Source organism: Orycteropus afer, unplaced genomic scaffold, assembly GCF_000298275.1.
Source record: "Orycteropus afer afer isolate SDZICR_OR568_19922 unplaced genomic scaffold, OryAfe1.0 scaffold00105, whole genome shotgun sequence".
Lineage (NCBI taxonomy): Eukaryota > Metazoa > Chordata > Mammalia > Tubulidentata > Orycteropodidae > Orycteropus > Orycteropus afer.
Window position 1 is genome coordinate 5,828,515 of NW_006921692.1, and position 16,395 is coordinate 5,844,909.

General features: G+C 36.3%; 1 protein-coding gene across 1 annotated transcript in view; it reads left to right on the forward strand.

The window, feature by feature from the left end:
* Positions 1 to 16,395, forward strand: part of MEF2C (myocyte enhancer factor 2C) — a 113,785-nt gene that overhangs the window by 79,732 nt on the left and 17,658 nt on the right. The window contains exons 4-5 of the mRNA XM_042781323.1: positions 1,246 to 1,432; positions 3,869 to 3,916. Of these exons, the coding sequence (XP_042637257.1) occupies positions 1,246 to 1,432; positions 3,869 to 3,916 (235 nt within the window). The remainder of the gene's footprint in view (positions 1 to 1,245; positions 1,433 to 3,868; positions 3,917 to 16,395) is intronic.

A 16,395-nucleotide genomic window follows, 5' to 3' on the forward strand; every position in this document is an offset into this window, starting at 1 on the left:
TAACAGTACATCAGTGTTAGGGCTAGGAAAAGGAGTCATAAGATAGATGTTTTTGGGCCACGTGCATGTATTCATTTAAACTTGTACAATGGCTTGAGAACTTCTGGGGGAATGCTCTATATAAACCCCATTTCTAATATATTTATTATACATACTCATTTTATATTAAGAATGCTCTATGAATCCTCTGGCAATATTCAGACAGTATTTTCATTTGTAATGTTAAAAATGAGAGTAGCGAGTTACAACTATGATTAGTTAGTTTAAGCAGAGAATAAACATGATTTTTGCTTAAATTATCAAAATAATATTTTTAAAAACCAGAACCTAAGTTACTCTGATTAGGGATCTTTAATTGACTAAGTGTTTGCCAGCTCTTTCATTTTGGGATAATGTTATTACCATTTGTGAGGGCAGCATATCCCAAAATGTGAAAAATAACATATATTATGAGATGTTATTTTAAAATGTGAATTATTGAATGATATATGCTCTGTTGAATCCAGTATCTTAAAATGTCTATTATCTTTAGAGTTACTTTTAAAGACAGACTTTAAAAAAATAATAATTAAGGTATATATGCTATTCACATGCCTGGAAATTATTTTATATCATTAAACTTCTACATAAATATGCTTCAATAAGCAATTAAACTCGAAGGCTCCAGTTTGCCTTTTAATCTTCCTTTTTCTCTGTGAAGTTATCACAATCATGTACCTTTGATCTCGCAGTCATTTCTGGCACCAGACTCAGATATCACAAATGAGCAATTATTACTTAATGGAATGGAATTCAAAGACAATGGAGTCTAATGAAATAGGGCTTTGTCTTAAACAAAAGTGAAACATTTTCTAATAGTTGCAAAGAAAGTGTTCGAAGCACATTAGAGAAATTACGAGCTGAACATCTTGAGAGCTCTTCTTTACGGTCTTCTAGGCCTCCAGCGGTTTTGAATTTGGAGTTTTTCTTGATAAAAAATAAAGGCTGTCTATGTTTGAGGGAGCTCTGGTAGCATAGTGGCTAAGACATTTGCCTGCTAAGCAGACGGCTGGCGGTTCAAACCCACCAGCCACTCCTCGGAAGGAAGGTTGGGCAATCCTACTTCCGTAGTGATACTGCCTCGGAAACCCAAGGAGGGTTCACTATGAGTTGGGGCCGACTCAATGGCAAATAACAACAACAACAATGTTTGAGGGTTTCTTTTACTATTTTTCTCTTTTACCCATCTTTCTTTCTGCTCCACAGGCTGTTCCACCTCCCAACTTTGAGATGCCAGTCTCCATCCCAGTGTCCAGCCATAACAGTTTGGTATACAGCAACCCCGTCAGCTCACTGGGAAACCCCAACCTTTTGCCACTGGCCCACCCTTCTCTGCAGAGGAATAGTATGTCTCCTGGTGTAACACATCGACCCCCGAGTGCAGGTAACACAGGTACGTCCTCTGAGACCTCATGTTAACAAATGATTAGAAGAAGCCAAGGCTCTTTTATCGACAAAATGTCAACTTCTCCAGTTTTCCATTTATGTTTCTTCATTGCTTAACTTCTGCCTACTGCTAGGTCTTCTACATGATAAAACCTATATCCTTTAGCATATTTTTCTAAATTTTTCATAATCTGCAGCTTACCTTTTCAGCCTTTCACCATCCCCTCATATGGCTCCATTTTAACCGCATAAAATGTTGCTAAATATGCTGTCTCCACACTTTTCTGTATGCTTCTGCCTAAAATGTCATTTTCCCTCTTCCTCCCAGGAAGCTATCACCTCTTCTGCAAAATCTTCCTGGATGTTCTTAGTTCTCACCATTGATAGCATTTACCCCTTTAGTTATTATTTTGGTCAGTTATAAATTTATTTATACACTAACTAAATCCCAGAAAAGATTTTAGGCAAAAAGGCATACTTATACCATAATATATAAGTGTGAGGCTAAAAGGAATTGAATCACAAATGAAGTTAAGAGCACATGATAGGCCATATGTACACCAGCCACAAATTTGGCTTTCCACTTCTAGGAGATCCTTACTGTTATATAATTCAACAATGTCCTACAGAAAATAAATCATTGTTCAAAACTAATTTGATCATTCTTAGTACTCAGATCAAATAACAACAACATTATGGTCTACTTTATAGAACGTGTCTATTTCCCTCATGGATTTAGAAAGATTCTGGAAGAGAAGACTGTCCCGTTGATTTGCGAGGCTCATAGTAGGAACTAAAGTAAATGTCGATTGACTATCAGTAAACCATTCCTTCATATTTCCTAAAGAAGCATCAAAAACTGTTGTATTTCTAAATCATATATATAGCACACCATTACATATTTACCTTACATTTTTAAGAAGTCACTCCACAGAAAATTGCTAATATTTCTTAGGCACCTAACTGTAATAAGAGCATTTACTCATAAATGAATTTTTTTTAACTTTAGAATACTTAAATATCTGCCTTTATAGTGAAAATAAGTCAAATTAAAAAAATCTTGATAAATCTTGATGCTGGTCGACTGACATAAAGGAGTTTGTTGTACCATTCTCTCTACTTTTGAATATGCCTGAAATTTTTTGTAATAACTTTCAATAGCCATATGTATTCTTTTCAGATAATACTCAAATTCAGTTGAATTTCACATTTAATGAACTCGTGTTCATTTAATTTTTAAAAACTTGATGGTTTATTTTTAAAATATGCTTTGATTGGAAATAATAAACATTTTCTTAAAATGTAATGAACATTTTGAAAGACAACAAGTAATTATAGAGTATGACTTAAAAGCAATTAGAAATTAATCTAGGTGATATTCTATTATTTTTTAATTAAATATTTTTCTTTAAAAACTGAACATAATTATTATATTCATTATCTTATTGAAGCATTACAACTGTCATAAATAAACACAAATTTTAATGCACTTTCTTATGGTAGCAATGAATAAGCGTATGTTTCTAAATTTGTGGCTAGTGAAAACTTTATCTTGTCAGTAAAATTCAGGTTATATATAGTATCTGAATTTGTTGTTGGTAGATTCATGAAATGGCCAAACCCCTGGATAATTAACATTGCACAGAAATAATTGTGTAAACATATCTATGAAGAACTAACCACCAAATGCATAATTATCTAAGCATATGGTAGACTTTTTTTTTTCTTCTGACTATACATTATCTTAGGAAAAACTCAACTTCGTAATAATAAAAATGCAGAGACATTCAAAGACTGTTTTTTTATTTTTAAATTTGTATTTATTTTCCTAATTACTGTCCCCAACCCTAACCCACTCTCCTCCCCTCCCTGCCCAGTGGCACCCCCCCTCATAATTATGTACTCCGGTGTGTCCTGCATTTCCTCTGTGGGAATGTTGCCCCTCTGATGCCCTGTGGTCGATTGCTCCAAGGGATGCATCTCCATACAGTATGCAGGTGCCTCACCCTGAGTTGAGTGGTCCGTGTGTACACCTTGGCACCCCCAGAAGTGAGTTTTATTCCAGGCCCTAAGTGTATTCCAGGGCCATAGTATTGGGCCTCCCACCAGACTCCATCCGGCCAGTAATTCTGGTCATTATTGTGTTTTTGGGTTTTGTTCCACATTTTTCTTTTTCTTTAAAAAGACTGTATTTTTTTAATGTAATCTTTCTTAAAAAAAAAAAAAAAAGATTCTGCTAGATGTCAGTGGTTGAATATATTTGTAATGTTGAGCACAGCATGCCACAATAAAACAAATGTCAGCTGTTACATCTGACTTAGGCAATACTTCACAATTTTGTGACTCTTGAGAAAGGACACAATACTGAGGCTGCTAAAGGCAAAGTGTTCTGTTTAGTGAGTCTTTAGCCTTTCTCCTATTGATCTTTCCCTTTAATCCACAGGTGGTCTGATGGGTGGAGACCTCACATCCGGTGCAGGCACCAGTGCAGGTAAGCAGAGACTCCTGTGCTGTAGTATTGTAGTTTAAATGTTCTTATACTGGCTGATTGTCAGGAAGTAAGTCTTTTGAACAAAGTAAAGTTGAGAGGTTTGTCAGAGGCATGGAAAATGGCCCCAAGAATTTCTGAAGCACTTTTCTTTAGTGACAAGAATGACTAACTAGAAGTTAGAAGAAAACCATTTATTTACTAGAACCTTCCTTAATGATCAAATTAACTTAATCCTAGATACTATCCTTGGACATAAGAATGCCTTTAGCAAGCTATACCATTTGTGTTCTCTGCTAATCATTTTACCATGAATATGAATCACTGCCCACTCAACGAAAAACTTGTGCCTATTTCTAAAAGAGAGTGCATAAAGAAGAGGAGGGAGTAAGTTATTTATAATCATTCAACAGTTCAACAATACTGCTAATAAAATACAGCCGCATTTAGTAAAATTAAAATGAGAATAGAAATGTAATTGACTCACATGAAAGCCCCTTAAATATATTTCAGTTCTTAGGAACTTCTTACACTATGGCCAATTTTCTCATAGTCAAACTTCTTCATAGGTTCCATATCAATTAATAATATTGCGATTATTGAGATATTGATGTCATTTCAGTGTAGAAGATAGACAGCACAATACTTTTAAATGCCAAGTGCAGTTCACTGTTGGCATAAGAAGTAACCATGGTAATTTCTGCAGCTGGAACATACTTACATTTAAAATAGTAGGAGGCAGGCATGAATGACACAAGGTTATGTTTGAAATGTCAAAAAAAATCACATTTATTGAAATATCCATAGACAGCCTAATTAAAACTTTTTTGCCAAGGTCAAATATAATAGCTTGCTAATTAATTATAAGAAAGAAGGTGCAGAAAATTGGCATACAGAAACATTTTTGTCAATATATTTATTTAGGGGTATTATTTCTCACTTCTGATACTGGCTCCTCACTAGTTCAGTGAATAATAAAGGAAAACTATTAGAATTACACAGTGAATTAAGAAACAGAATGAATGGTATTAACTTCCTTATTATCTATCTTTTGAAAATTAGGTAGGGGCAAATTAATAAGTAAACTCAACACACTATTTTGCTAGACACTAAAATCAAGTACTCTTTTTTTTCCCCCCTCAAAAACTGTGTGGTTGATTGCCTCAAAATTATTGATCAAAGCCAGACCAAGGTTTCTTGGATTTAAGTCTCTACCAAACACTATGGTTAGAAAGAATGATGGTGACTAAGAACTGTGTTGTCACAAAGAACAAAACATTATAAAGGAAAATTATTTAGATTTTATCTTTTATCCAATATCTCACTGCATCAGTTTGTTTGCTATTTAGAAACAGCCAGTAGTGGTGGTGAAAATTATTAGAAGTTTCTTTTGTAAAAAACATATGGGCAGAAAGGGAGCTCTGGTAGCATAGTGGGTAAGACACTTGCCTGCTAACCAGACGGCTGGCGGTTCAAACCCACCAGCCACTCCTCGGAAGGAAGGTTGGGCAGTCCTACTTCCGTAGTGATGTTGTTGTTGTTGTTGTTATGTGCTGTCGAGTCGGCCCTGACTCATAGCGACCCCTCCTTGGGTTTCCCAGGCAGTATCACTACGGAAGTAGGATTGCCCAACCTTCCTTCCGAGGAGTGGCTGGTGGGTTTGAACCGCCAGCCTTCTGGTTAGCAGTCAAGTGCTTTAGCCACTATGCTACCAGAGCTCGGAAACCCAAGGAGGAGTCGCTATGAGTCGGGGCCGACTCGACGGCACATAACAACAACAACAACAACATGGGCAGAAAACTGGGTAGTTCAACTTTGATGGAAGTGGCCTCTTGTTACTGCTTAAGAACTATATAATGCTTTAGAATCCTATATTGAAAATAAAAAGTGTTTGGTTCAATTATGCTATCATTGTCAATTCCCTGACAGTATGCTAAGTTTAATGGCTCTCCAGGGACAGAGAAGGCACTCAGTCTTGTAAGCATAAAAGTTAGCCACATATAGGATATCACATAATAGAACTAAAAACAGTTTAAGAGCTCAGTTTATTCATCTTCCTACTTCAGGACCACTGCCATAGGTATGAGAATCTTCTACTTCAAAAATGGGAAAAAGTAGAGAATTGCTCCACCTTCATGATAACAAATACCATATTTTGATTATTGTATCTTGTGGCAATGGACATATTTTTTAGTTTCTATATACTTATGAAACAGTTACTTACCCATGTTTTAAAAATAGAAGGAGGAGCCATTTCTAACTTGGGTTCCAAGGAGCACCTGTTGCCGATGCCACTTAGTCTTGAGCTTAGCTGTCACATCCTGCTCACAGCCTCAGCCGTCTTCTCCTCCTTTCTCATGCCGACCAGGATCATATGTCAAAGCCGAATATATCTGGCTGATGTCAGAGAATCACATAACACCAGGGGGAAATGAGGCCAGCCAGAGTGTCTCTACATTTTCCGAAAAGAAAGCTAGAGAAAAATGGGTGAGAGAGAGTCCAAATTTTGAGTATTGTCATTGAAATTCAAAATCTCAGATAAAGTTAGGAACAGCAAAGCCAAATGGCAGGACTCAGAAATCAAGTTAAAGAGTCTTCAATCTTGGTAAAAAAAAAAAAAAAATTTTGAAACCTTAATTCTACTTTTCAAGTCATCTCAACCTGTAAAAAGGGAAAGGTAGGAAGGTGAGGCGAGGCAGGAAAGTTAGCATTTATGGTATGCCTATAAGTACCAAAAGATCAAGAAGGTAACCAACTTCTTTTTCAGCTCATTCTGTCCTAAAGTGTAGCATCTTTTCCATGCAGTACATTAGCATTCCTCTCCCTTATGCTATCACCCAATGAGTCACCAAATCCTACCAGTTCTGCCTCTAAGGTATTTACTAAATCTTTCTCTCCATTTCTAATTGCTTTGGTTTAGGCTCTTCGCAATGGCCCAGGACTGTTTCCAGAGCCTCCTTGTTCATCTCCTTGCTTCACATTTCATCTGCTCTAGTTTCCCCGTGACTGCTCTTTCCCAAAGCCATAAACTAATTATAGATCATAATTCACATGTCTGAAATCCAGCCATGGCTTCCAACTCCTTTGAATTAACCATGTGCCTTCTCTCTCTGGTTCATCCCTACTCTCCAGTCTTACTTTCTTACCTTCTACCACCTCCATCAAGAAATCTGCATTCCACCTCTAATGACAGCAAACACATATATTCCTCTTATTATGTGCTTTATAAGAAGCTCTGGTGGTGTAGTGCCTAAGGCATTTGACTGCTAACCAGAAGTTTGGTGGTTCCAACCCACCTGCCACTGTGTAGAAGGAAGACTGGGAAATTTACTTCTGTAAAGATATACTGCCTCAGAAATCCAAAGGGGGGTGCTATGAGTTGAAACCGACTCAATGGCAGTGAGTTTTGAGTTATTTGTGCTTTACAAAAATTCATTGATTTTCATAATAGTCCTTTAAAGCATATAGCTATATTTTGCCCTTTCTAGATGGCGAGACTGAGGTGCAGAGAGGTAATCACCCAAGGTGGAGCCCAGTCTGAGTCCAGAGTCTGTGCTTTTCAGTGCTAAACTGTACTGCCACTTTCCTGAGTTGGCTCCTTGCCTTGCCACATGCGTTCCTAGGGCTTCTTCCCTCTCCCTGCTTTGTGCTACGGAGCGCTCTTTGTCATCTGTCAGAACACAGTGCAGTTCTTCAAAAGTCTTTCCTGACTCTTCCAGAAGGAGTGCAACACCTCTTTTCTGTGCTCTCCTAGAGGCAGCCTGTGTCTGTGTTACTTATCTCATTGTCTTGTAATTGCAGTGTCTGGATACATGTCTCTCTCCTGGACACTCAGCTCTCTTGAGCACAAACAAGTCTTACTCAGTTTGTATTCCCAATCCAAAGCACAAAGTTAGGACATGACAGTTAATGTACCTGAATAAAGGAAAAGTTGATCTTCTAGGCATAGAATTTTAATAGAGTTGATATTTTAAAAATGAAGGGAATATTTCAAAGAAATTACATAATTCTAAATAGGAAATTATATACCTTTGACCTATAATTCACAAAAATTGGATAAGTCTATATTAAATGCAATGAATATCTAATAAGCATCTGATTAAGTGGCTAAGCACCATGGCCCAATAAGGCAAACTTTTACTGACTTCTCTAATATACTCTAACTTTTCTAACATATACAACCTAAATCACTGACATATGAAAGTAAATGAAATGAAGGTTCATATTTCATATCAACACAAATCATCTTTTTAAATAATGAACCTCTTATCATTGCATGGGAGCTCTGGTGGCATAGTGCCTAAGGCATTTGACCGCTAACCAGAAGGCTGGCAGTTCAAACCCACCAGCCACTCCTCAGAAGGAAGGTTGGGCAATCTACTTCTGTAGTGATACTGCCTCGGAAACCCAAGAAGGGGTTGCTATGAGTCAGATCCGACTCTACAGCAGTGAGTTTGGTTTTTGTTTTTTATCATTGCTTGAAGAGTTCTGATGTCACGGTGGTAAAAGCATTTGTCTGCTAACCAAGAGGTCAGCAGTTTGAACCCATGGGAGAAAGATAAGGCAGGCTGCTTCTGTAAAGATTTACAGCTTTGGAAAACCAGCTGGGTGTGTGTACTCTGTTCTAAAGGATCACTGTGAGTCAGAATTGACTCAATTGGCAGTGGGTTTGGTTTGGGTTTTTATCACTGCTTAAACTTTAAATAACTTCAAAAACAAAGGCAGATGGTAATAAAGAGGTAATAGGATGGAGTTGTATTCTTGGTACAAGGAAAACGTGTAGCAAGTCATTATAATACACTAGTATTAGTGACATTTCTTTCAATTGACAGTTATTCATCCACTACTTAATTCTTTTCTCTCCACAACCAAAATGAAGTCACTGCTTTTAAAATTACATTTTGTCATATCTCTGTACATTAAAGCTTTTAATGTGCTAATCTTAGTAGTTATTGAGGGTTTTTTTTTATTGTTAAGTTTAATGGAAATAACTGTTAACATAGCAATGCCTTATACTTATGTTCACTATCTTATTAGGGCCCTTTATTTTCACTTTTATAACATGATTTGACTTTTATTGAATAGACAAGACCAGTACGTACACTCAAGGAGTAACAAACTCATGATACAGATGCCCTCTCAAATAAAAACCTTAAGAATTCCTTTGAAAATTTAAGAGAATTTTATACTCTCATAGCTATTTGATAAGGCAGAAGAGATTTATGTATATTGGTTAGTAATTTTAATTGGTATTTATTGTAAATTAGATATAATTTTATATAAAAAGAAACTAACAGCTGTTTCCTTATTTTGATTGTTAATTGTTTACTATTTTATGCATTTGGTTGTCAAGCATTGTCACTTCTGGAATGTTTAATTTATATCAGCTAAATACATTGGGAACTTGACGATGACAGTGTACTGCTTTGGATAAATTACTAAACAGTGAATGAGGATACCTGCTTTATAACAAGGACTGAAATCTACTCAGATGTGGAAGTCACTTAGCACCTTTAAACTTAGTATTCATACTGGGGATAACACACAGATATCTTTAGGGTCCACTCACATGCAAATGATTTGTGATCATATAATCATGAAATTTTACTTACATGAAGATTTTTTAATTCATTTAGCACTGTAAAAGGAAAAAGTCTCATATCACAAAATAGAACCAAGTTAGAAAAGGAAAAGGCCATAGGATATTTAATTATTCTCTATCCGTATCATTGTTTTGCAAGTATTTGTTTTTAGGAGTACTTATCAAACCTTTTTTTGGCAGACTTTCTTATTAAACATAAAGATTTCTCTGTAATTCTTACTCAATAACTTAAAATATTTGAGAAGTGATTAAAAATTGGCTTTAGTAAGTTTGCATTTTTGTTGCCTAACAAAACACAAATTCAGATCATGATATTCAAGGATAGTCAAGAAAGGAGGCAGGATACCACTTAATTACTCTCAAATAAGAAAACTATTTTTATTAGTATTATAAAGATGTAATTTTTATGTGACTCCTTGAAATATCGTTAAGCAGCAAATGAGAAAAGGATTGCCTAGGTTAACTGTTCAGTTCTCATTTTAAAAGTAGTATGCTGTTGGTTTGAATTGTTCTGAGTTAAAACTCTGAATGGTGTAGGACCAGCCAGTGTTTCATTCTTTGATTGACATAGCTTTATTATAATTATTCTATGAAATTAAGTAACAGTGATATTTTAAACCAAAACCAAGGTTATTTAGATTTATTAAAGGAAAAAAAAAAATCGGTCCTCTAATTGGATGATCCATAGATTGTAGATACGTAGCCCCAACCAAGAAAATCAGTATCCACTACCCATATACAAGATATGACAAATTATAGATAAAGCTGTACCTTGTCAGCATTCTCTGTAGGCTGATGTTGAAGCTGGGGAGGCAAGTCAAAGAGAAGATAGACAAGAATGTTACGAGTTAAGTCACTATATCATACAGTCTGCTTTCAACACCTTTGGCTTGACTTAATTCTTAAGGAATTTGATTTTGAGAGGGAAAACAGTGTTTAAGGAGCCCTTAGGTTAGGCAATAGTTAAGCACTTGGCTACTTACAGAAGAGTGGATGGTCCAAACCCACCTTATGGTTGCAATGGAGAAAGACCTAAGTATCTGCTCCTGTAAAGATTACAGCCTAGAAAACTCCGAAGGGCAGTTCTGTTCTATCAGCTGGGGCTGCTAGGAGTTGAAATCAGCTGGACAGCGCCCACGGACAGAGAACATTGTAGCCGATTTTAGAGCCCTTTGTTTATCATTGTTTCTGATCTCACAAACTATACCCCTTTTTTCCTCCATTCTGTTACATTTAGTAAAGCAAGGGGAAAATCCACTCATACCCCATTGATGTAACTGAAGACTGTAACTGATAAGAAAACTTGGCTTATTTTTATTATCAAATTCAAACAGTTCATGTTTCCCCTGAAATACTAGTTTTACTCAAAATTATTTTTTCTTCTCCTAGCAATCTTTCTTCCTTATACACATTTGATTTCTCTATTCCCTTTTTTTTTGACATCACCATAAGATTTTATTTGGAGATAATACCAGGAAAAAAAACGCTTTTCATAGTTATCAGTGGTGTGAAATTGTGCACCAACAGACTGCAGATGCTAAAGGAGGGATGTGGTTAAAAATCCCCTCTTTTGGAAATCAATTTTTTACCTACCAGGGACTTTCTGACTTGGTGCTTCAAGGTTTTGGGCCAAGAGTATAATTTGCTGTTTTTAGTCAACAATTGTCCAAACTGTCTAAAGTCGCTTTGATTTTGCAGTTAAACTTACATTTCTCGTGAGTCTCAATTCAAAGATTATTATGTGATGGTACAATCCCATGGTTAAGAGATCATTAGCTACTTTAAAGGAAACTATATTATACCTAAAGTTAGATAAGCAGTTTGTTTCAATTCCTAATCTATGGATGTATCCATAGAGTGCTAAGAATCCACTGGGCTTCTTTATTGTCGCTGCATTCTAATTGTTTTACCTGGACTTTGTTTACTAGTTAACTATTTTCTAAACACCATGCTTGTCTCTCTGTTTTACAACCTTAGAGCTCTTACCACCTCAAAGTGTTTTAAAGAACTGATTACAGTGTGTTTATAATGTAAAAAAAATACAACTCTGCTATAGGTTGTTATAGTAATAATGCCAAATCTAAATCTATGGTTAATTTGCATATTTGAACATGATATTAATTTACATAATAATCATGCTAAAGGAAACTTTGGTTTACTCTAATATTAAACAACTCAGAGAAAAATATAAAATCATGGAAGAGATTTTTCACTCAAGCTGTAATTTGGGAAAATATTCCAGAGACTGATTTTAGGAATAATGAAATAACTGGGAAAAACGTGATATACAAGCCCCTTTGGGAATGACATATTACCCTTGGAAGTTGTGTGAATTCTCATTTTGGAAGATTATTGTGAGAATTATGAGAAAATCTGTGTGAGGCATCCACTATAGTTTCCACCACAGATAATAAGCATTGGCCATGAGTTGACTCCAGCTCATGGCCACCCCATGGGTGTCATAGTAGAACTGTACTCCGTAATGGTTTCAATGGCTGTGACCTTCTGAAAGTAGATCACCAGGCCTTTCCTGCAAGGCACGTCTGGATGGATTCAAATTGTCAACTTCAGATAGTAACCAAGCACTTAATAATTTGTGCCCACCAGGGCATAATATGTGCTTTTAATAAATTCAGCTAGTGCTAATTACTGCCTTAGAAGAAGTGGCAGTCAGAATGCTCCTTAGAAGGAAAGATGGTGAGACTTCATTTCACATACTTTGGACATGTTATCAGAAGGGCCCAGTCCTTGGAGAAGGACAGCATGCTTGGTGAAGTAAAGAGGAAGACCCTCACCAAGATGGATTGACACAGTGGCTGCAACAATGGGCTCAAAACATGGCAACAGTTGTGAGAAGGGTGCAGCACCAGGCAGTGTTTCATTCTTGCATTGTACATAGGGTCACCATGAGTCAGAACTGAAACGATGGCACATAAAGACAGCAATGACAAGTGCTAATGCTATGATTACCTATACCTTTGATTTTCTAACCACCAAAAAAGGTTAGTTCAATGCAGGTCCAGTAATATTTATACATGTTCAGTGAATGAGGTTGAATGAGTAGCATTTTTAGAGGCTTCACAGAAATGTCCGACATAGCCCCAGTATTTCAGAGCGGGAGTGGAGCAGATATATTAATAAATCTGAGGCAGAATGTGAAAGCAGCGCAGTGCAGTGCAACACATTTCACTTTGAACATTTTGAACTTCTGATGTGTTTGCAGCAGTTGTGTAAATGTTAAAACCACAAGTAATTATTCTTTCTCTTCTGTCACATTCTCTCTAATTTATGCTGTCTCAATATTTTTGTTTATAAAAATGACTGAAGGAGTGAGTGATTGTGTCAATAATGAAGACACCCCCTCATTTTTAGCAAAGAGACAGCCCCAAAATTGCAAGAAGTGAACAATTAAATGAGTCATAAATCTATCATTCATTGTTACATGGAATTTTTAAAGATAGGAAGGTTCTGTATCACTTTTATGGTTCAATTAAAACTATCCCTTCAGTAAATCAGGATTTAAGCAGAGCAGTGTATTTTGAGGGTGCTCATGCACTGAATTGAGGAGTTCTGGTGGTGCAGTGGTTAAGCATTCAACCGCTAAGCAAGAAGTCAGTGGTTTTGTATCCACCAGCCACTCCATGAGAAAAAGATGTGACAGTCTTGTCCCATAAATGATTTCAGCCTTGGAAACCCTATGTAGCAGTTACACTGTGTCCTGTGGGGTCTCTGTGAGTCAGAATTGACTCAACAGCAGTGGGGTTTTTTGATTATGGACCAGAAATGTCAGATTGTCCATTTCTTTTTTATTTGCAAATAGAGCCTTTATTTAGAGAGAGAACGGAATATGAGGATGCATTCTAATTCTGAAACATCTGCCTTTTGTAACAATATAAGGGAAGCATCCTGGGTTTTTCAATCAAATCAGAGCTCTCCCAACCACTGACACAGTGACCTCAGTCAAGTCACCCGACCTTCAGTTTCCTCGTCTTTCAGAAGTTGGGACAAGGACGTCTAACTCTGAATATTAAGACACATAACAGTAGTGTACTAGCATAACACTCTCAAGCTTTGAAAAAAGAATTTCGTAATAAATGAAAATTGTTTACATCTGCCTAACAGTCCAGAGCTTAGAATATGTGCTGTATACTTAAAGTTCTGTATCTAGTTGGCAGATACACTGTTAATTTCATCAAAGATCACTAACCAAAACACAGCCCAAGAAATAACAAGGACAAGTAGGCTAGATGTTGAATTCACGAAGCTCTGGCTCACCATCCAGGGTGACCTGGTCCAACAGAAGAGACCAATCTCTTTTAGAATGTCTGCTGCCCTCTAACTGATACAGACAAAAATAGTCTTGGCTTTGGTGTATTCTTGGGGTATTTTTCTAAGAATGCACCACAGCAGTTACTGAGGTCTCAAAGGATTTTCTTCAGAGTATAACATTATATACTATTATATTATTAGTTCCCCTAAGAAACACCCAGAAAAAGTGGGGACTTGATTTTATGTCTAAGAATCTGTAATCAGAAGTCTTTATCAGGATAAAAATCAGAAATCTGATTTTCCCCCATTCTACATTAAGCATATTTTCGTCAATCCCAGATTTCTGACCCCCAAGACTTTTGTGGTTGCCTTTTCCCTTTGAGCCATCCCATGAAAAAAAATCTCCTTTTTCCTAAAAAAAAAAAAAAGAAAAAGAAATGAAACTGATGATGATTCACAACAGCTGAATCACATGTAGTTCCCACAGCTTTGAACAGGCTTTCAGGCACTCAGGAGAGAATGAGTGCAGGACTAAAGTCTAGGAAGTCATAATATTTTTCCACTAAAAAATAGTTTAAGAGCATCATTTCTAGCAGAATAATAGGTTTAATGTGCAAAGTTATTACATAAAATTTGAGGGAATTTCCTATGAAAGGACATGTTCATTTGAGACACAGAAAAATACCCTGACATTGAAAACTAATTTCTAATTTTAAAAACATTTTAAGAGCCAAATATAAAATTAATTGATAGTTGTACTATTATGTATATAGTATCTCTGGTTTAGTAAGACAGTATGATGTGAATGTTTTCTAATTTAAAAAAAAAAAAAAAAACTAAGAGGGTAAAACACTTTGCTGAAATAAAAGCAAGCAAATCAATACCATCAGAGGTTCCACTATAGGAAGCTTAATGTTTTCCTGTGGCAGCTTGCTCCAAATTCACAAAAATCAGATACCATTAGCAAATTACTAAACAAAGCAATTTTATTCACCTTTATATTAGAAATTGTCTTCCATGTAACAGCTAATAGCAGATACTATATAATACTATGTATTTTGCAATCATGTTGACCTGGTCTGCTACACTGATGGTATATAGTTAATTATCTTTACCTTTTGAATCTATTACAGAAAAGATTATTGCTAAATTATCATAAAACCTACCTTTAAGAGCATTTTTATTCACTCACTTAAAATAACACACTGAAAGGTAAACAGCTGCTCTGGTGATCATTGTTGCTGGGTGCCGTCAAGTTGGTACCAACTCATGGCAACCCTATGTACAACAGAACAAAACGCTGCCCAGTCCTGTGTCATTCGCACAATTGTTGTCATCTATGTTTGCATCCACTGTTTCAGCCACTGTGTCAATCCATCCCAATGAGGGTCTTCCTCTTTTTCCCTGACCCTCTACTTTACCAAGCATGATTTCCTTCTTCAGGAACTAGTCCCTCCTTATGACATGCCCAAAGATGTGAGACAAAGTCTCGCCATCCTTGCTTCCAAGGAGCATTCTGGCTACACTTCTTCCAAGACAAATTTGTTTCTCCTTCTGGCAGTCTGGTCAGTGTTTTTTGCCAATACCTAATTCAAATGGATCAATTCTGCAGTCTTCTTTATCTATTGTCCAGGTTTCATGTACATATGAAGCTGTTGAAAATACCATGGCTTGGGTCAGGCACATCTTAGTCCTCAAAGTAACTTCTTTGTTTTTTGACACTTTAAAGAGGTCTTTTGTCGCTGATTTGCCCAATGCAATATGTCATTTCATTTCTTGACTACTGCCTCCTACATGGGTGTTAATTATAGATCTAAATAAAATAAATCCTTGACAACTTCAATCCGTCCTCCATTTGACATGATGTTGCTTATTCGTCCAGTTGTGAGCATTTTTGTTTTCTTCATGTGGAGATGTAATCCATGTTGAAGGCTCTAGTCTTTGTTCTTTATCAGTAAATGCTTCAAGACCTCTTCACTTTTAGCAAGCAAGGTTGTGCCATCCGCATATCACAGGTTGTTAATGAGTCTTTCTCAAATTTTGATGCCACATTCTTCTTTGTATAATCCAACATCTTGGATTATTTGTTTAGCATACAGATTGAATATATATGGTGAAAGGATACAACCCTGACATACATTTTTCCTGATTTTAAACCACTCTGTTGTTTAGTGTAGCTAAACCCCAAATTTCTTGTTAGTAAATATTTGTTTATCCAGAAGGATATCAGTGATATGCCTTGCAACATCACCTTCTTTGCCTTTTTGTTTAAATTAGCGTCTTCTGAACCTGAACTTCTTTTTATGATCCTGAGTTGACCATATAATGTGCCCCTCAAGCTTATACATCACTTTTGGCTTACAAAGGACCTTTGAGTCTCCTGTCTCTGTTCTCACATTTGTTTCCTCTCTTCCTTTGTATACCTCTAAGTTTAGAATGAGCCTTGAAACACAAGTTTTCAAAATCTCACAACATGAGTTATTCTCAAGGAGTTAGAGCAGTGTTAACTTCAAACATGGACTCTAGACACTGCTTGAGTTCAAATTATGGCTCCTTGTTGTTCACTGGGAGCTTTGGTGGAGTAGTGCCTAAGGCATTTGACTGCTAACCA